This window comes from Lepisma saccharinum, chromosome 24 (assembly GCF_977018435.1).
Source record: "Lepisma saccharinum chromosome 24, izLepSacc3.1, whole genome shotgun sequence".
NCBI lineage: Eukaryota > Metazoa > Arthropoda > Insecta > Zygentoma > Lepismatidae > Lepisma > Lepisma saccharinum.
This window is the reverse complement of record NC_139252.1, coordinates 52,940,908-52,963,291: the sequence shown is the minus strand read 5'-3', so window position 1 is coordinate 52,963,291 and position 22,384 is coordinate 52,940,908. Positions and strand designations below refer to the sequence as shown.

At 37.4% G+C, this 22,384-nt stretch overlaps 1 protein-coding gene across 2 annotated transcripts in view; it reads left to right on the top strand.

The window, feature by feature from the left end:
* The window catches only part of mwh (multiple wing hairs), a 181,767-nt gene that overhangs the window by 120,061 nt on the left and 39,322 nt on the right, over window positions 1–22,384 (top strand). The window contains exon 1 of one of the 2 annotated variants that reach the window (XM_083110271.1): window positions 17,707–18,018. The exons of the other annotated variant lie outside the window; for it this stretch is intronic. Within the exon in view, the coding sequence (XP_082966397.1) occupies window positions 17,920–18,018 (99 nt within the window). The 5' untranslated portion in view covers window positions 17,707–17,919. Of the gene's footprint in view, window positions 1–17,706; window positions 18,019–22,384 lie in introns of those variants that run through there. 2 annotated transcript variants of the gene reach the window in all.

Below are 22,384 nucleotides of genomic sequence, written 5' to 3'. Positions count from 1 at the left end.
CGTATTTCTAATGGATTTGGAGCTTACAATGTCAGAGTGATACGTTAATTTGAGATAAAACTAAGCAGTTGTGTTCTCACTTAGTCGACATGAGTGAAGATGCGATTTTTCAGTTCATCAAGAGTTGTGAGCAACGGTAGCACATTCACAACATTCTTAATGCAACCCAAAGTGACCTAGGAGTTTGTGCAGCAACTTAGGATGAGTTGCAAAATCGCATCGTAACTGCTGTGGAGTCGGTGAGTGCTACATGTTGGAGTGAGTAGGGTACGAATTTCTCTATCACCTTGATGTTGTTTTTGTAACTAAAGGAGGTCACATAGCGTACTTGTAATGCATGATATGATTTGGGATAAGTTTTCCTTAAGATTGACGTATTACTTACCACTCTGACATTGTATAATCCAAATATATGAGCATTTGAAATACGATCAATAATTTTGAAACACCCTGTAGATTTTTTTAAAGACCTCCAACGTGCTACATGTGCAAGTGCATCAAACGCAAAACTTCCTGACAAATTGTTCAAGAATTGAAACAAAACACCAACGAAACAATGAAGAACCTCTACACCAGCGCCAATACCATGGCATATCTTTTCTCCTCGTCACTTCTTTGGGTTACAATTCTTCACTGTATCTAATTTGCATTGTAATGCATTAAACTTAATTGCCATATAAGCTTCAATTTTAAAGTATCTGATTTCTGCATGTCATGTCCATTTGCGCAAGTCGACAGATCGTAATATGGTGGTGCATTTATAATTTTATTTCGGAGCAGGTTAGGGATTTTTAGCTTTGTAGATTAATGTTTTTTTGTTGTCCGTGCACTCAACATTACATTAGGAATGTTGATAGATATTTAAAACAAAGAGCTGTACATGAGTGTATAGGAATTTCTAAGTTATAGAAAAAGTATTTAGTCCTTGTCCATATACTTGGATATAAATCTATTTCACTGTGTTTGGATTACTTCAACGAGGAATTATAGAGTCCATACGTGCTATTTTTACACACATAACTGCTTATTTTTTAGAAACGCAAACTTTAAAGTTGTTTCTTTCCAGTATTTGTGAAGATACTAAGACATGCAGATATTTTTTTTTGGCTGTGTTCAAACCTCACATTTATATACGGTGTATGAATCTTGGATTTGCGATCAAGTGTCTGAGAATATCCGAAAACACTATTAGAAACGTTTACCACTCGAATCGACTTACATAATAGTCAATCTCTTGTGAAGTTTGAACCCAGCAAATTAGTTATATACATTTACTATGCATGTTTATGCAGAATCACAACACCATTAGATTACGCATTTGAATTTCTCCAGTGTTTTGAGTTAACATTGCTTTGAATAAATGGAGGAAATTGCTTTTCCTTTTAGTTTTGTTTAAGCAAGCGTATAGAAACTGTTTCCTTCGAGAAGCACGACTTATAAATGTAGAAGCACTAGTGGCGCCATCGTTTAGCAACCGTGGGAATTACATACACAATCGCCATTACATGACTCACATATGCGAGAGGCGACGCCCAGTTAGTTACCTTGGCATACTTGTCATGCCCAACTACCTTTATGCCCGTCCTTCTTATCTGCCTGCATCTGCAGGAGAAACCGCAGGGGGCTTCCGTCACGGAATTCCTCATCTTTTCCGCAGGACACAAGAATCAGTGTTGCAATCTCAACATAAAAGCATTCCTTAATATCTCTCCTCATCTTGCCAACATTTTCATACAAGACAGCAGAAGCAACATTGTAATCTTCGGGAAGAATCATTTCTCGCATGGTACTCGAAGCAGTGTTGCAATCTTAAAGAAAATGTGCCTTGCCACAGGATAATTCAGCTGAAAAAATTCCTAAAACTAGAAACAAGATTGATGCACTTTAAAATTATACTATCAGCAACTTAAATTGCAATATTCCATGGACATCGGGGGGGATGGGTCGAACCGGTGCGCCGGCCCCCACCTCCTGCAATTTGACATAATTCATTTCAAGTTACAAAAGAACAGAGAGGTTGTTATTTTCATTGGCAATAACAGGAATACATTTCAGTTAGTATTCAAACAGAATAGCCAAAGTAAAAAGTACGTAAGATCAACAGGCATCAGCTTAAAATACAGCAACCATTTTGTTTCCGTATTCTGCCATTAAAATGGATCAGTAATTTTCGAAATTGAAAAAAATTAGAATTTTATGAGGTCACACAACCTAAACTTTATGAAAATTTTTCTCTAACTTTTACAACTTTTCTTGAACGAGCTGTGTAAAAGTTAATATCAAAATAGAATAAGATGCGTTTCAGTTTCATTAGCTGCATAGTGGCATGCCCAGGATTTTCGAAAAGTGTGTGTGTGCCATGTTTTCCTTATTTGACGTTTTTTTTTTAAAAAAAAAACTGGGCCAGGTGGGTTATGACCCCTACCAACCTCCCCTTGGGCACGCCACTGTAACTGCAGTTTCATTAATTGCGTTACTCCAGCTTATAAGTAACCAAGGATGATGATTACATTTGGAATGAAACTTTATTTTATTAATTTATAATAGTTATTCCATAATAATAATTATTCCTACTGATTAAGTTTTATCATTTGCCTGATCCCCCTCCCCCACAGAAATTTCTGGCGACGTCCATGCAACATTCCACTCGTATTGTTACTCTTTGTGGTAAATTTTATTGGACATGGCAACACTGTAGGTTCTCGAAAATCAACGTAAAATATACAAACTTCTCCAGAATGCCTGTCTCTTGCATCCTGTACTGCTTGTGTGTATTGCTGACGTTTTAGAAATTAACAATGTGGAATTATGAGTTTGGACCTCAAGACGTGACCAAGAATCTTTTGAACCTGAAGTATACTGCGCAAATGTTGAATGAGGACTCAATCATTTCACCGAGTAATGGGCTTTTTTACAAGAAATATGTGTAGTTTTTAATTTAATGAAATATTGAACGAAGTTTAGCTACATTTTACGTTTAGCGCTGGTAACACTGATAACTCGAGGAGAGCATTGCATCGCGAAAAATGTGAAATTTGGGAAATGTGCCACATGATGGCGCTCGTGTGCAGCGGGCGAGAAAAGGAGAATGATTACCCGGGAAGCGGAAACGGAATGCGTACTCTGAGAGAAGGTGCGGTAGTATGCGAGTGGAAATTAGAATTTCTGCAATGGCGGCGGAAGCATCTCAAGACAGAATGAACTACCAATACCAGCTTATTGATAATCTTCATGATGTAGTGGGTAGAGTAAGAGTAGGTGTGCAATGTTTGACAAAGTTTTTGAGTTCGAGCTATTGAATTTTCGTATCCCCTAGCAGTAATCGAACCAAGAGCGCCTTGATTACAAGAAGGAGAGAGGAAAATAGAAATAGTAGAGTATAGGGAACAAGAATGGGGTGGGAGCAAAATAAGACAAGAAAGAAGGATGAGAAAAGAAGAATGGGATTGGGAGAAGAATGGGACAGGAAGAATGGGATTGGGAGAAGAATGGGACAGGAAGAATGGGATTGGGAGAAGAATAAGACAAGAAGAATGGGATTGGGAGAAGAATAAGACAAGAAGAATGGGATTGGGAGAAGAATGAGAAAAGATGAATGGGATTGGGAGAAGGATGAGAAAAGGAGAATGGGATTGGGAGAAGGATGAGAAAAGGAGAATGGGATTGGGAGAAGGACGAGAAAAGAAGAATGGGATTGGGAGAAGGATGAGAAAGAAGAATGGGATTGGGAGAAGGATGAGAAAAGAAGATTGAGAGAAGAATGGTACGAGAGGAATGGGATTGGGAGAAGAATGAGACGAGAGGGATGGGATTTCGAGAAGAATGAGACGAGAGGGATGGGATTGGGAGAAGAATGAGACGAGAGGAATGGTGCAACTGTCCCCGGTGTGGAGCAGTTTGTTTCAATATTTTAAATGAAAATAACTTTTCAAATGTTACTTAACACATTAGTATATTAACCAATTTCTACAGTCACTATAGTAACGAATAACAAACCAAATAACATCAACATTGAATAGAGTAGCACAACAGAATTTTCTTCATTCTTTTATGGGATTTCGAGAAGAAGAAGACAGGAAGAATGGGATTGAGAGAAGAAGAAAAGAAGACGAAGAATGGGGTGAGAGAAAAGAAGACAGGAAGAATAAGGTGAAGGAAGAAGAGCAGAAGAAAAAGACTGTTGAGGGAGAAAGCGAGAACCCGTCGAGTGGTCAGTAACGCTGAAGCGAACAAGAAGACGCCCCACGTGAACTTTGGAGTGACCGATTTGTAGGTCATTCTTTCACGCCATCCTCCGACAGAAAATCCTTGTTTCGCAGCCTCGTGGGTAGACGCAGCGACCTGGCAGCTGTTTCAACATCCTCAGATCCGCAAATATCTGGGATGCAACAGGGTGCCTAGTTCGATCCCCGTTTGACATTCACACTTTGGCATAAAGTGCACTTTGCCTTTACAAGCCGTAAGATGTGACGTCACTATTTTATTTTCATCAAGACTTCAATCGGTCTACGGCGATCTCCAAACTCAGGAAGAAAACTAAATCTTTTCGATAACTGAATCTCAAATCATTCCAGAATCGTCTGGAAAAGCTTCTACCAGAAGTTACGCTAGTCCTTTTTTTTGCTGCTCCCCAAGTACGTTACATACAGGTAGATCCATGCTTCTGGATCTCTATTGATTGGATCTTGGCGATAGTGACGTTATATTGAGGAGTTCTGACCAATAACGTATTACGTTAACAATAATAATCTTCTATAAAGTATTGAAAGTTAATTGGGACTTATTGAACGTTAGCGTATCGAAATAAACGTATGTTACGTAACTGTTGTGTTGACTTAGGGTGCAAAATCATTGGAACTAGGAGGGGCAAATTCTCCTTCTACACCACCCCGTGAAATACGAGTTCTTAGTTCGCTGTCCATTCGTTCCCCGAACTGGTTCCGCGATGACTTGTGTGGTCGGAGGCCAGTGACCGGCTCTTCAGAATTTGAAGAGTCACGCGCGCCGTCTACCGGTAGCTGGTAGCGTTCGCTCATCGTAAACCGATTACTCACTGTTGAGCTGCCCTTTGAAAGCCGAACGCGCTCACCGGTACTTCGACCGGAAATCTAATATCAATTTTTTGTAAGGAGATTATATAGGTCTCTGTTGACCCACAGTTACCAGGTGTCACACTCACAAAATCAGATTTTTGTTGCTTAGTGTGAAAGTACAGGTGTCCTATATATAATCCATCCAATATATATATAGCCCCAATCCCACCACTCACTGACATAAATGTTCTCCATGAAGGAAGCCCCGGAGGCGAAAAATGCCCGATTACGACCCCCCATGAAATCGTCCCAAAAGGCCAAGAAAATTCAAAAATCGCTCAATCGGCCCTTCCTTAAGGGTGAAAATGCCCTTCTTTCACGTCCTTAGCAACCGTTGCCACGGGCATTTCTTTTGCACACATTGTTTCCTTCAATTCTTAATTGTCTAGCTACATTATATTTCTCACAGATCTACAACACACAGATGAATGAACTCATGGTTTTGAAAAGGTGCCTGAAACAAGGGTGACATCTACATAATAAGGAGTTTCAGCCCAGATACAATTACGTATATATTGCTATACTCAATGCGTAAATATCTACATCGTGCTTGTTTTAACTAAATGTTTAGGGGGTATAATGACATGCAATTCCTTAGAGCTTACCGTGCCTGTTGTTGTCCATGGAAACGGACGTTGCTAGGGAATTTAAAGAAATTTTATTTTCACCCCGGAAACTACTGTAAGGGAATTAGCTAGACTTTTCGAATTTCAAAATACGAACATCAGACTTTATTACAGAGGCAAGGTAGGAATTTGAAGGGAATGACGGAAAACAGTTATTATCCAATTACGTTCAAAAATGTGAAAATAACAAAATACGTAAATATTGCATTTTCAATTTAGTCGATTTTCAATTCGTTTAAGCAAAACATCCAACTACTTATCTTGAAACGGTTATTACTTACTCAGTTCATTATTAAGAATATAGACAATAATAGTTTGAATATTTATACCTTATTAGAGCCCATATACATATAAAGTTACTTTCTAAACTTTTCAAACTTATACATATGTTCCCCATCATCCAATACAACATGCAGACATTTTCAAAGTCATTAAGATCTATGAAGAACCCCATCTATAACATGATTGTGCCCACAACGTGGCCGAAGGTCACGCATGCGAGCGTACAAGACGTGGCCAAAGGCCACGTCGAAAGTACGCGAGTCAGAACATAAAGATGATTGCATGAAATTTATATATTTCGTATAATTATCTAAGCAATTAGCAGAGCATCTTGTAAGTTAAAACCAAGAATTATGGAGGCTAATATGTTTCTAAATTAGTGTTTATTTTCATTTACTCCTGTTCCATCGCTTCCTAAGATAAGGAAATGAACACTCACAGAATGTATATAAAAATCTGTGCCACACGCACAAACGAAACTAACAAACGTTGTTACGCACACAAATATGTACAAAGAAGTAAATAAACAACATTTCACAATAATAAATGCAAATAATAAGCAAATAAATAAACAAATGAACAGTAGGTACACAATAAATGTAATAAAATGTTTTTGCTATCAGGAAAGTAATCCCTAATGTAACAAAACCAAATTCCTCTTCAAATATCTTCGTAAGTGATGAAAGTTCTTCCCTCACTCTTTCCTGCAGTTGTTGTTTATGTCAACTTCTGTAGCTGCAACATCGGGAACGCAAGAATGTGTTTTCATACTAATAATCTGATTATTCAAATTGATAGTGACGCTGCCCCTGCAGGGGTTTGACTTCGATATTTATATGTACACATTGCCAATAGCCAGAACAATTTTTCCTGGTTTTGTTACGATTGAACCTGTATCCTTGGTGAAGCGATGGATTGGGACAAACCACGCCCACTTTTCGAGAAGCGATTTAACGGGAAGACACCTTTATTTTAATTTCCGATGTGCCACTGGTGCAAAGTGTCATATATTTGACTGATGACGTCATTTAATAATCTCATGGAAATATCGTGATCCAAATGAGTCTTGGTCTCAAATATAAAGCAGAGCCTGCCACCTAGTGGCAAAAACCTGCAGTTCTGTACGTGTTTCTTCCAAGTCGATCTTGCTTCTCATACTGGAAATTATGTATAAAACCCTTACAAGAAACAATCGGTGCTAAATTCTACTCAGTGTCAGATGAAGGTCAAACGAATAAAGTGTGCGAGATAAAAGAAAGTGCTTTTGATTTTCCCGTGCCGTTCCGAAAAGAATAAAATAAACACGTCCAAGGTCACCATCGTCAACATTAACGAAGCTGACTTTCCGATTAAGAGCAGCTAGCAGATTTTCACACGTAAATCCAAAGCATGAAAAGAGCAATATAACAAAGAAACATCACAAGAAAGAAAGAGAGATAGTGAGCGAGTCAAATACCACGGAAGGGTTTTGATATATGGATTTGCATCCGCACGATATATGCAAATTGCCTCATTGTTGGTGCTCGCAACAATTCTTTTTATTTTTACTTCCGTTTTCGTCTTTTGTCTTGTTGTGCCTGACTTTCATGTGACACACATTTCCGTTTTTATGAACTCTTTTCGCGTGCCGTGTACTAGCACATGCGTGTTTGTATACACATTCGAATTACATCTTCATTAAAGTTGTAAAATATGTGACACAAGACTTCTTGGCTTGGATGACAGAGGGCTATTCGGAAAGTAAGGTATCTTATTCTTAAGGAATGAAAAGTTACCGAGTTTCGTTAGCTTTAAACATTTATTCCACAAATATGAGTCAAAAAGTTTAAAAGATAATTGTATTAATTTGTAAATGGATCAACTATTTACAAATTCTATTTTCAAATATTCAAGTGATGAAAAAGGTCGTAAAAATGACTTCTTTTCCCTGAAAATTCAGTTTCCACGATACATTTTCAAATTTATAATGTAATTGCTTTGAAGATTATAAATAGAATCCATGATAATGGATTTACATTTGGACAAAATGCATTCTAAATTCTAGATTGTAATTGCATGATACTAGTCCTCCGTGGCCGTGCGGTTATGGGTCTGTGCTTTGGGCTCCCGACTGCGGGACGGCATGGGTTCGAGTCCGCATGGGTTCAGTCTCTGGGTTTTCGGCCTGTGCATAGGATCGATGGCAATCCACAATCGCGAGGAAATTGGGGAGCTACGAATGAGTAGCGTAACCCAGTCATAAAAATCTCATAACAGCTAGGGGTTCGATGTGCTGACCCCACGTCACCCCATTACCGGTTGAAGAACTCCACACCACCAGATAGGACTGTGAGAGGGAGACTGGCAGTCGGGAGATAGGCCAAGGATCTTACGGGCTGAAGAACCACGGGTTGTTATTATTAATTACATGATACTCCACAACCATATACCATTTTCCGAACATAAAGTCGAAGTTATACCCATATACGTTAACCACAGATTAATTTATTTCAATCGTGTCTTATAAATAATGTCTTATTGTAATACCACACGTTGCGAATCAGTTGTACCATTACAGTTGTATGAGGATTGTCCGGAAATTAGAATAGATGTAACATTAGTTTTTTGAGGGTTAACAAATAAGAAATATTTTGTTGGGGGGGGGGGGGGAGGTATCGAGGAAAACAATCCAACTTTGAGTAATATTTAGTCCGATTGATGTGTTCAGCCATTCCCGATGTTTGGCGATATTGTCCCATAATTCATAGCGTGTCCTGGCGTCAAATGATGGATTGAAAAAGCTTGAATGCGTTGACTGTATAGTTTAATAAATCGTTAAGTTCGTTAGTTTGTTCTGTGGAATGAAAGATAAGCACATATTTTACCACAATAACGTGGAACAATTATGAAAATGAACTCGTAGAATTGTTTTTTCAAAGGCAAGATGCTTCAAGCGAGGAACATCGGCATAGATGAGCTGATAAGTCTAATATAAATAATTCGAGTGTGCGTTTAATTTCTTGCTTGAGCATTAGCAGTAAGATTTTACAAACGAAATCATGCTCCGAAAAGAAAAGAGGTTCAAATAAAATATAAAATCAGCGAATTTACAACCAACTCTACACGTTTGGAAATCGAAGCATTATGAAAGATCCACAAGAGCGAAATTCTTTTACATCAGATTCGAAACTTAAGTAACCGATCTGGACGCACCCCTTATAAAAGGTTGACCCGCCATCGCTGGCGAAAAAAGGGCGGCAAGAGAAGTTAACGTCTTTTCTAGCGAACGGTTGATGTGCAGAGAAGACAGTCCGAGTTGATACAGTTAGGATCCGTGTTACGTTGGTTATTGGTTTCGCGGGCCGTGCAAAACTGTGAGTGAACTAACGGCCATGATCTCTGCCGGAAAGAGAAATAATGTCTATAGAATAAACTGTGAGTGAACTATCGGCCTGAGCAGTATCTCTACCAGAACATGAGAAAAGGTTATTAAAGAAGAGAGGCCATATTTTTATTATGAACCAACGACAGGAGGATTAGAAGATTGAAGACGTCCAACTCGTTATCAGCAAGATTTGTGTTTTCCCCCCAACTCCCCCTAAGTGTTCACCGTTAGTGTTTTACAGCGTGATTATCGACTAGTGAATTGAATACCTAAGTAGTTACATCGAAGACGTAAGTACTCAGTGAAGTAACCACTAAGTTTGGCCTAATATTTCAACAAATTCACACCGGAAGCTGACTAATATGTGTATTCCGGATTAGTTTGTAAACCACAGAAGTCAGGTGTCTGGGCCTTTAATAAATATTAAATACAGTATTTTTGTGTATAAATACTTATATACTTTAATATAAAAATTCACTGCTGGTCTCTTTTTGTGTTATTGACGTTGTTCGACGGCAGAATAAAAATTGCACTCACAAAACCAAAGAAATAAACGATATACTTACACATTTTTATGTTATGGCAACTATTTCTATTTCGTACTTGTATTTCTTATTTTACCTCTTTAACGTCGAGCATGAGAATGTTTGATGATTGTGTGCAACTGATGAAGGGATATTGCCCGTGCCGAGGACTCGAACCAAAAAGCCAGAGCATTGTATCGTGAGCCGGCGTCTTAACAATCTCCTCCTTCAACAGTTATAAAGCATACATTGGCATGATGGTTGCACATGATGCATGATTACAGAAAATAACCCATGCTTTTGCCCTTGCACGTGTTTTACATATTCGCACTTGACATTGACAACTCTCCTGTCGTTAATACTTCATTGGAACAATCGTTAGGATAATGATGTATAATTTGTTTGAAATTATGACACGAGTAACCACCAAATTTTTAATGTTCTTCACATCTTGTAACCTGAAATATCTATTAACTTCCACTTTCCAAAGTTTATTTCTCGTCGTAAAATTACTGTCGATAGTGTTTTCTACACATGAACACAGAATAAGAATTAAAAATTGCAACATAGACTAGATACATTCTTCTCAATATTAGTCAAACGCGTAAAAGTGAGATATTAGATATAATATAAATTACAAATTATACTCCCGTCAATATACATAAAGCCAGATTTAGACGAAAGCATTTTCGTTAACATTTACGCCATGACCAAAATGCTACCGTGTAAAGTGAAAATCTTATGGCATATTTCATGGCATTTCTCAAGGATAGAACAGATTCTATTTCTGTAGCATTTCTCGTAGCATAACCAATCAGAAGCGACCTCTAGGTCACGAGTGCAGTTGTAATGACGACCGCGTGAGACGTAAGCAATGTATCACTTCACATTTTTAAATGACGGTAACTATTCAACCAAGAGGAACAACGTTTTTTCCTATTAAATAATTTTAGGTACAAATCAATGGCGCTGCTTGAATACATGCTTTTGTGTAGTATACGTATGGAAGAATATTTTATTGTTTCAATTGTAAACAACGTGAACTCACCACAGATGGTGTAACTCGACGTGCCTTTCGTGCTGTACATATTATACATTGTAATCGCTAAAGCTTAATGAAAATATTACATGAAATGCTTCCGTGTAAAGTACTACGTAGCATTTATGCTAGCAAAAATGTTAAAGGAAGTGCATTCGTCTCAAGTGGGCCTAAGAGTCGATTCCGTCATCGAAGTTGCCAGATTTGAGTTCCGGTTTAGGCACGGGTCTTCCTTGTAAGTGTCCATTTGTCAATACCATCTAATCGTCAGCCATTCCCACCGTTGCGATTAGCCCAAAGTGGAAGAAATTCGGCTCCAGACTGTGTCTCGAAGACCCCGCTTGAAGCTAGGAGCGACTGTGACATACTCTGTGACAAATTGACCTTATTATTCTATTCAAAAAGGTCGTTGAGTGGCGCTGTCTAGCGGCAATACTTTGAACTTCATATTCATTACGGAAATCCGTGCGTTCAGTCTATCCGCGAAAACAATACACTGTGTCTTTAGCGTCGACCTGCTTGTTCTCTCATGCAGAGCCATAAACAAATCTTGATATACATTTTGACGTCAACATTCCCTTTCAAATTCATTTACATCCTCACGAATCAAGATTAAAGACATCCTGTGTAACAAGCACGCTGCTTCATGCAAGACATGGTAATCATTGTTCTCTCATTGTGGAAGTAAATCTGCAAATCTTTGAATATTGCATTGCCATTGTACGGGGTTTTACGTGCTAGGAAGCACAGATATAGAAGAGTGGTGAATAGGATCTAAGTAAACAAATATACAACATAGTTGCCAACTCATATCTAGATTTCTATTTTCACATCAAACCACAATATCCCTAGGCGAATGATTATCTTGTGGCACAAATTATGAAGCAATACAGAGTTAAAACCATTGTACATGTATAATACTAGAATCATTATGTATTTTGCATGTGATTTAGTAATGCAGTTGACAGGTCAGTATTTTATTTATTTATTTATTTATTTAATTGAAACACAACAGGCGCATGCCCAATTACAGTGTTCAATATGGGATGACACCATTACATAAACAAGAACATATCTAAGAAAATTAACAAGAAATATGAATGACGCAATATACATTTTACATTTAAAAACAATTGTGAGAAGAAATTAATTATTAGATTATAGAAGCAAAGGGAACACAGAGACAAAACAACAATAAATGACGCTAAACTATTGGATATAACCTTACAAGCTGAATGAAAACCAAAATTCAATGAACAAAACAAAACAAAACATACAGAAATTCAGCGATTAGATCTTATGTTACAATTACATTTAAATAGGTCTACGCTTGGATTATTCTTAGACACTGAATTAAATAACTTGCACATTCTCCTCATGGGTTCAGCTTCGGTCATTTTTGTTCTTCCAAGGGGGATTTGAAAGAGATCAGTTCTGGGCCTTAACATACAGTTTGGCACATAAAAATTTAAATTCGACAACAGATTAAAAGAATCTATTTTACCATTGATAAGCTTGGAGAGAAAAGTTATTTGACTTGTTTGCCTCCTTTCGTCGAGTGACGGAATATTAAAGATTTCGCGTAATATGTTGCTAGGAGTGAGTTTTGGATATGTACCATCAAGTTTAAATAGTAGATATCTGAGAAATTTATTTTGAAGCTTTTCTAATTTTTTGATATCTTTCTTGAATTGCGGGTTCCAAACAAGAGAAGCATATTCGAGTTTAGATCTGACGAGCGTATAATATAGCAAGAGAAATGTTTCCTTTTTTCTAAATTGATGACCCATTCTCATTATAAATCCCAAATTTCTGTGAGCTTCGCTTAAAATGCGGGCAATATGTGATTGGAATGTTAACTTTTTGTCAAAAGTGACCCCTAGGTCGGTAACTATATTCTCACTTTGTACTAACACATTAGAAATAGTGTATGAATGTTGAATAGGGTGTCTGTTGTGGGTGAATGATACAAGTTTACATTTCTTTAGGTTTAGGCTGACTTTATTAATTTCACACCACTGAAGCAAGTTATTCAGCTCTTCATGTAATATTGTACAGTCATCAGCGTTTTCGATATTTTTGTATATTTTAACATCATCAGCAAAGATTAATGTCTCACATTTTGTGAGTAGTTCTGGCAAATCGTTTATAAAAATTAAATATAGCAAGGGACCAAGGTTCGACCCCTGTGGAACTCCCGAACTGGCCACGAATTCGGTTGATCTGCAGCCTTGATACACGACATATTGTCGGCGGTTCTGCAGATAGGAAGAAAGAAGGGTAATAAATGGAGGAGAAAGGCTATTGTTGGCTAATTTCTGTATTAATATATCGTGGTGAACTGTATCAAATGCCTTTGAAAAGTCTGTATATAAAACGTCAACTTGCCCTTTATTAGCTATACTGGGTGCAATGTAGCTTGTCAGTTCGACAAGATTGGTTACGTTTGAGCGTTTTTGGACAAATCCGTGCTGTTTGGGGGAAAGAATGGGTTTAATATGAAAATATATATGTTTGTATATTATCTGCTCGAAGAGTTTTGCTGGTACTGACAATTTTGCAATAGGCCTGTAGTTACATATGTCAGCCTTATCAGCGGCTTTGGGAATCGGACAGATTTCTGTTGTTTTCCACATTGCTGGAAATCTCGAAGTTCTGATAGCCAAGTTGAAAAGGGTGTGAAGAGGGTACTTAAGAATTTCCGAACATCCTTTAATTACATAAGGGGGGATTGAATCAGGGCCGGCGGATTTTTTAGGTTTCAGTTTTTTAATGGCTTCCTCAATTTCATTTAGTGATATTTCAGAGATATTTAAGATACTAGGAAGTGAGTTCATGTTTACATTAGGATGCGGATCTTTGTAGAAAGATGGTTCTTTGGAATATACGGATTCAAAATACTTTGCAAAGAGATCTTGGATACTTTCATTATCGTCAATGGTTTTATCATTATACTTAGTTGGCTGCACGAGTGGAATTTTTCTTTGATTTTTAATGAAGGACCAAAACTGGTTAGTATCGTGAGCAAGATTGATTTCTGAAGTTTCAATATAGTTTTGGTAAGCTTTACTGATCTCCCATTTTAATTTCGTTCTTAAAGTTTTATACTTAGTTTCGTGATGTGTTAAATTTCCCATTCTTTGTTTCCATTTTTTGTGGTGACGTGATTTTGCTTTCAGATTTTTAATAATTTCCCGCGTGAACCAACATGGGTAAGATTTTTTTACTTTGATACTTTTAATGAAATGCGTCCGTAGTGAAATTGGTTGGTTGTAGTTGGCAATACTGAATTGTTGCAGATTTACCTGCTGATTGAAGAAACTTTCTTTCCGAGACAATACCTTTAGTCTTCAATGATGCGTTAAGACTTCCTAAAGAAGTATGCCTTTCCCTCCTGCTTGAATTTTATTTCACCGTGAACAGAAAACCGCTGTTACCACATTACAATTTTATTAATTACTTTGCGTAGCACATTTCTACCTTTCGGCAACCACGACGATGGAATAATGCTTGATGAAGTCAGAGCAAAGACAATCATCCACAAGTTAGCCAGTATTTGAACCCAGGATGAAATCTCAGTGTTGAATTCTTTAAAATTATAATTACAAGTTTCTTTCAGCGTAATCTGTATTAATATTAGCATTTATTTATTTATTTATTGATAGAGCTGAACAGGCGGAGCCCAATTATAGTGCTCTAATTACATATTACTACTACAATAGATTCAGTGTTCCAGTAATAGTATTTTTAAAATTGTATAAACTCATTGCAAAAATATCAAGTGTGTTATTTACACATGAAATTGTGTTGAAAGAGTTGCACGCTCTCCACACCGGAGAGGCAGAAAGAATTGATGTTTTTGCTCTCTGGCAATGAAAGGTTTTGTGCTTGGGACGCGTTTTGGAGATGGGAACATTCAATGATACGGCTAACAAGATGGAATCGTCTATTATACCGTTAATTACTTTATACAGAAAGAGCAGGTCATTTATTTGTCGTCGGAGTGCTAGTTTGCTGAAGTTGGTCTCTGAGACTAGATTATCGTATGAATCGAATGCTGGATATTCTCCACAGGCTTTGAATTTGAGATATCTAAGAAACTTTGACTGAATACGTTCTAGTTTACAAATTAAGTCTATTTGAGTGGGATTTCAGATTACTGACGCATATTCTAGTTTTGCCCGTACGAGGGAATAGTAAAGTATTTTCACTGGTTCTATTTTCGTGAAGTCGTGGTTTGACCTAAGTTTCTGAAAGCGTCTTTAGTAACAGTTTCAATATGCTTATTAAATTTGAGCTTGGTGTCGAAGGTCACTCCGAGGTCTTTAATTTAATTTTTGCGCGTGATTTGTACATTTTTAATACGGTATGGAAACACACAAGGAGCTTTGCGTTTTGTGTAAGTGACTACGCCGCATCTTGTTGGGTCAAGATCCAACTTGTTATTTTTACACCAAGAAATCACTCTGTCTACATCTTCCTGTAGTTTCAAGCAGTCGTCAGAGGTAGTTATTTCGTGGAAAAGCTTAAGATCGTCAGCGAAAGCAACTTTTGAGAATTTTGTATGCAATTTGGTAAGTCGTTGATAAGTATTAAAAACAAAAGTGGTCCAAGATTGGACCCTTCGGGAACACCAGAATGTGGCGTCAAGGGACGACTTTTGATTTTCCTGTATATTACAGTTTGCGTTCGATCGGCTAAATACGAAGCGAAGAAATTTAAAGTATTAAGTGAAATATTGAATGATGCAATTTTCTGTAGTAATATATCATGGTCAATTTTATCAAATGCCTTAGTAAAATCGGTGTATATTGCATCGACTTGTCCTGTGTTATCTAGTACATTGCATGCGTTACGGGGAAAGTTAACTAGGTTTGTTACGGTAGACCTCTTTGGAGTAAATCCATGCTGATGAGAGATAACAGGATTGACGTGAGCTAACATCCTCTTGTAAATGATTTGTTCAAATATTTTAGCAAGACTAGAAAGGATTGCTATCGGTCTAATTTTCTAAGCTTGATCTTTGGTGAGACTTGGGGATAGGACAGACCGACGATGTTTTCCATTTTGAAGGAAAAGTATTGGTATCGAGGGAAAGGTTAAAAATTTGCAGCAAGGGATATTTTAAAATATCGCAGCATCCTTTTGCTATATATGGTGGTATGTTGTCGGGGCCGGTCGTTGATTTCGATTTCAAATACTTGATGGCAGCTTCTACTTCGCTTACGTGGATGTTGCGCAACGTGAAAATATCAAGTTGTTCGTTAGAAATTGCTATTTTCAGATTATTTACGTCATATTTAGCACTTTCGGCTGCGTACACAGAATGAAAGTAAGTTGCAAAGGCATTCGCGATGTCATTTTCGTCTGTCAATATGTCTGCGCCGACTTTAATCGCTTCGCAGTTTTAATGGGACTTTTTACTTTTGATATAGGACCAGAATCGAGAAGGGTCCACACTTATCTGGTCTTCAGACTGTTTTATGTAATTAGTGTGAGCTACAATTGTCTTTCTTAACCTGTGCACGGAGCAGAAGGAATTTTTCCCTATGGTATTCTTTGTTTGTAATACTTTTCTTCCATTTTAACCTGTGGTAAGATTTAGCTTTAATTTTTTTCACTATAGCAGGCGTAAACCAGTAAAAATTTTCCTGATTAGCCTATATCTGCTCATGATATCGTCACAAGTTAACATCCAATCAACTGAAGGCCAAGATCATGGTTCTGAATAGAGAAATATTAATTTAAATTTAAAGTTTAATTTTAGCAAAATTGGCTTTTGTCTTAGACGAACATTTCATGGACGTTAATGTATATTGCTAGTAGTATGTAGTTGAATCATGGTTGAAAAGAAGCGTTTGTTCAAAATTATAATTGAAACTTTGCACTTCCTGTGAACATAGTCCTCTAAGAATGATCCTATGTGTAAATGGATCTTTTTGGGACAAACTGACAATTGCCACCTCGGTGGCTGAACGCGGGAAGTGGTCGACTTTCGATCTCGCCACTGAAGTTCCCGGGTTCCAGTCCCGGCGGCACCATAGGATGTTATTTGATTGTGTCCCTCAATTTAATGTAATCACCACTTGTCCTCATCGTCCCAATTGGCCAGAAGTGGAAGAAAACAGGCGTGAAGTAAAACAAATACGTACAAAATACACCTCCAGTGTAATTATTTGGGTTGATGTAATTTCTGAGAAGAAACAAACGACGACACTTGATTTTTCATAGTGATTTCATGCGACCCATATCAGCTTAATTTTCTGGCGATTTCTACACATTTCAGTCACGCGATAATAACATTACAAGTTTGATTAGCACCTAACAGTCCATTAGTACACCAACACCGTGTCAAGGAAGAGAGCATTTCCGTTGCTTAAATCCTGCTCAACTTAATTACTGCTGGTTCTTCGTCTTCCTTCCGCCCGGAATGTTATTACGCACTGGATTACAAACGAGACGACATAGTCGAGAGCGTGATCTAACTGTAAAAGAAGAAGAAGAAGAAGTAGTTACGAATACTGAAATCCCGCCAGAACAAAGTGAGATAGTTAAGCTTCTACCTACTGCAAAGAATAGTCTGTGAGCTATGTTGCAGAGAAGTTTCTACGGTTAAAAGCTTTCCCCTTGCACAGAGCACCAAAGTTCTCGTCTTTCACTTATGGTACACATAACCATTGTAGCAAAGAAACCTGTGTCAGACTATCTTGTTTCACACTTCGGTGGACACTCGCGCAATATTGCAAAGTCAACAGTTTCCAGAAAGCTGAAGCATGGGGAGAGAGAGAGAACAAAAAAAACAGTTGTCAAGAGTCTGTGGATAGTACCGTAAGCTCTAGCCGGGCAGCTGGCCATCTTTAGCCAATCTTCGCATTATGGGTGCTTCCTGTGAATGTGTGTTAGTCTTATTTCGTGGCTTGGTGTGTTTGCTTGTGCTACTTAGTGTTGGTAAGCCGTAGAGGCAGAAGGTTGTGGCTTTCAGATCAACCAAATGAAGAGATGTTGTAAAGTTATAAGGATTTCCAGTGTCCGGAGTCTCAGAAACTTCAAAGCGAGGGCTCTAAGGATTTTGGTGGAAAGTTGCATTTTGGTAAGTTTGTGATGAATTCTAGAACATCGTTTTGTTGGCTCACACCGCCTATTCTTAGCAATTTCTAGCCAAAGGTGCCGAGATCTATTATAAATGTTGCAACACATGTTCGCTTTCTTCAGGAAGTTATGTCCTTCATTTTTACTTTTTGAAGGTTCTTGTCCTTTCTACTTCTATGATATTATGAAGTCTTGTTCTAAGGGTCTGTGTATGCTTGTGTATGTTGTGTTTTCGGTCGTACTCGTAGCAACAATGTATCCACATGACCGAAGTACGAGGTTCAGAGATGAATGTTGATATGGATGTGGAAAATGGGATTCATACACATTGAAGGTTTTATGCAGAGTATCACGATGTTTTTGTCGTAATTGTAGAACATTTGTACAGTGGGATCCATGAGTATTACTGTGCAAATTGTCCATCGTCATGTTCGTGCCCTTTATTTGACCCAACAAGAGCTTCAAGAATTAAAAGAAAACTCAAAACAAGCTGTTGACAACTTCTGCACCAGCATACATAAAAATCCATCGTTTAAAAACACAGGATGTAAGAGAAAAATTAATGAAAATAGTCATGGACAATTTGCACGTTAATACTCATGGATCCCACTGTACTCAGGTAGTTAAGTTTTAATATATCCTAGAATTTTGCCATCAGTAGAAGTTCTTAACGATATGTGTGATGCTATTTTTTTAGTAGGAAGAACTATTAACTACGTTCAAAATGCTGCCTCATATTTTCAAAAAATGCAAATTACAATTTCGTTATAATGATAAAACTTTATTAAAAATATGCTGTTATTAAAAAATGGATGTTGTGGTCAATTTGTTACTAAGAACTTCGTGGCATTTTGCTACATAATACTCTGGAACAAATAACTGTTGAGAATAAATGTGCTTTCGTTGTTTGAAAATGAGCGTTATGTCATTGTAAGCATTTCTTAATCTTCCACAAACTATTTTGATCAGAAATGTCACAGGCAACTAACTATTTTGAAAAAGACTTCAAGAGCCGTATAAACGATTTTGTTTTGTTATATTGTTCTATAACAACTTATGTCTTGTAAGTTTGAAAAATGTTTCATTTCTGAAGGTAGCACTTAAGAGAAGTTTTAAATTCATTTTATTTTAAATTATATGAATAAAATAAGACATCAAAGCCGCTAAGTAATCATGTAATATTGCAATAGCCAATACTATATATTTTCATTCGATTTGGGAAATCACGTTAAAATAATTTCTAAAATACTAATTAGGGTTTTGTTTTTCTCACGTTTTGCATCTACGTGACTTTTGTGAGAATTCAAAAATACACAAAACAGACACTGCCATTTCACTTATTCTTATTCCAAGCATGACCAATTGCAAGCAATAATGGTGGTGTTTATTGGTAAAGAGCTCGTGCGTATTTCATTCTCATTACCTGAAGAGTATTTGCAATTTAAATTGTCAGCTTTTGCTCGTTTGTTTAAAAAATGTTTTATTTATTCTTGCAAATGCGATGCATATCAAGGTAATGAAACGATTATGCTTTTATTGAATATGACTGAACATGAAATCAACACTAAATTAATTATACAATTTTTAGGGAATTAATTACATGGTTTTTTTGCACGTTTTTTTTTCAATCTCACTTTCTGGTAAAACTGCTTGCACGATTCTTTCTTACACGTGTTATTTCATAAATCTGCAACTAACTTAAAAACCCTTTAAAATTTCTACCCAGTGTTGGTACAAGATAATAGTTTATGTAACTGTTTCCTTGCACAATTGTTCCGAGAACACGGCTCTACTTAAACAACCAATTTTCCACTTCATAATGTAGTCTTTGTTTTGTGTAGTTAGCGAGATTCTGTAGACAAGAAACACTTTGTATTTACTGCGTATGAATTCTTCCAGCATTACTTGACGCACCTGTGAAATGTTGGAGGAACGGTAAAATTCATATACACACCTCTAAATGAAATTAAGAGCTTATGTAGACACACCGAGCGACTGAACAAGGTTCTTAGTAAGATCTGAATAAAGGTTTCAGTAATTTGAAGTTAGTATACAAAGAATTAGTTCAATTTATCGCATCGTCATGACACAAGAATAAAAAGGCAGGACTCGTTACAAGATTTGCAAATAACCTCGTATGTGTATTCTGCTTTAGAATTGCCGAATTTCGCAATTAGTAAAAAGTTGCAGAATAGTGAAATGAAATAAACCAAATTTGTTGAACACAAGGCAACATTAACAAAACATGGTAAACACGAAAGTGCTACAGCCATGATGGACAACGAAAAACAAAATACAAAAGCTTGATGATTAAATATTTCAGGTCTGGTGTACAGTGGTACCCATAAGTATTACCAAGCAAATTGTCCATCCTTTTGTTTTATGCAACGAGAGCTTCAAGAAGTGACACAAAACACCAAAACACCGTCCTTAAAAATACGTAGGATGAAGATAGTCATGGACAATTTGCTGAGCAATACTTATGGATCCCACTAGTATTGCTCTGCAAATTGTCCATGATTATTTTCATTAATTTTTCTCTTACATCATGTGTTTTTAAGCGATGGATTTTATGTATGCTGCTGCAGAAGTTGTCAACAGCTTGTTTCGAGTTTTCTTTTAATTCTTCAAGCTCTTATTGGGTCAAATAAAGTGCACGAGCATGGTGATGGACAATTTGCACGGTAATACTCATGGATCCCACTGTACAACTTTAACCAGTATACGACACAGTTACGATGATTCAAAACAAGATTATTTCTTTGGGGTTTCATCTATTCTCTTCCAGTTTTAGCCCCGCTGTTGAGTGATATGGAAGCTCCTGGCAGAACCAGCAAACATCCGTCATAAAGAACCACTATCAATCCATCAGAAAACTGGTTTTTCTTTTCGGATTTCTTAAGTGAATTTATACAACATCCTGTGGACGGAATAGACATGTCACGATTTTGCTCCTCTTTCTTTCTTGATTCCTGGCTCCGGCACGTGTAATTTCTCTCCTTTTCTTCTTTTAATCCACTTTTCTTCACAATAATCCTACAGGCCGTTCACGTCTTTCAAAGGACAATTGAAATTTTATGTAGTTGGACCGCACATTGTTCTCATTTTGCTATTCGTTGCCAACAAATGCGATGTCATTTAGAAGCCTTGTATTGCGGATCACTGTTTTCATTTTTTTTTTTTTTTTTTTTTTTTTTTTGCATTGCAGTTATTGTTGTACCAGCTCTGTTTAGCTCTGTTTGTAAATAATTTTATAAATTAATGTTAGCGCGCCTCATTCTATGTATCTCGACAGTTGACACAAAGGTATAAGGTTTTAAAGGTCTAACTGTGATCAGCATTACGATGTGAATTTAAATATGTAGTGTCGGTATGTAAATTTGATTTGTCTATAAACAGAATTGATGAAAATTCAAATCTAATTCCTACATGTGACACATACTCATTTTGATCATTGATTTTTTGTTATTTAGCGTCGCATTTCGGCCACTTGTTGACTAATCGCGAAGATGAGGATGAGTGATGACATTATGAAAGAGCACTGACATAACACCCAAGTCAATTCGAGCACGGGACCCCTGACGTCATAGTGGTCTGTGCTGACCATTCCGCCTGGGACGGACCAGACATATGTTGTGTGTGCATGTGTAGGCCGGGTGGGGGAGGTGAGGGTAACATCATCGTGCGTGAGGCTAAACTATATAGTTTTGACTTTAGGCCAAGTTATGCTCGTGTACTTTTAATATGTTTACCATCTATTAATAAAATTAGCCTTTTTCAAAGCAATTTTTGCCAGTGGAGGTCCTTATTTCGGACAGACGTCGTACCCCTTCCCCCACAAGCTATCCAAATCTTGGCCTGAAATACATTAGGGCCAGCCGGAGATCTACTGTATTTCTCAGTTTCAAGCGTGTTTGTCCTAACTAGGCATATTTTCTACCATAATAATGTTACCCCACAAAAATCTCGTTCAGTTTGAAGCTATCTTGTTCCTGCAATGTCCTTCTAATAATGAGCAGAAATAACTGTGACAAATAACATTATATAAATTGTGAAATACATAATTTTAGGTTGACAAGCCTCTTGAGGACAATTAATTGATTGAATGATTGATTGAATCGGTGTTTTAAAGTCCACTTTATGCACAGTAAGGCTAATCGGGACTGGACCTACAGTTTAAAGTGGGATCCGAACCACTATGTGACTCCACCGGGTATCGAACCCGGGACTCTTGAGGACAATTGGGAAGCTAGTTGAAAAGATGTGGTGGACTCCGGTCTCGAAAGTCCGAAAACAGCGGCGATGGGACTGGATGCGCTGTGAGAACTAAATCCTCCACAAGATCGGAGGCGGCAAAGTCGCCAGAA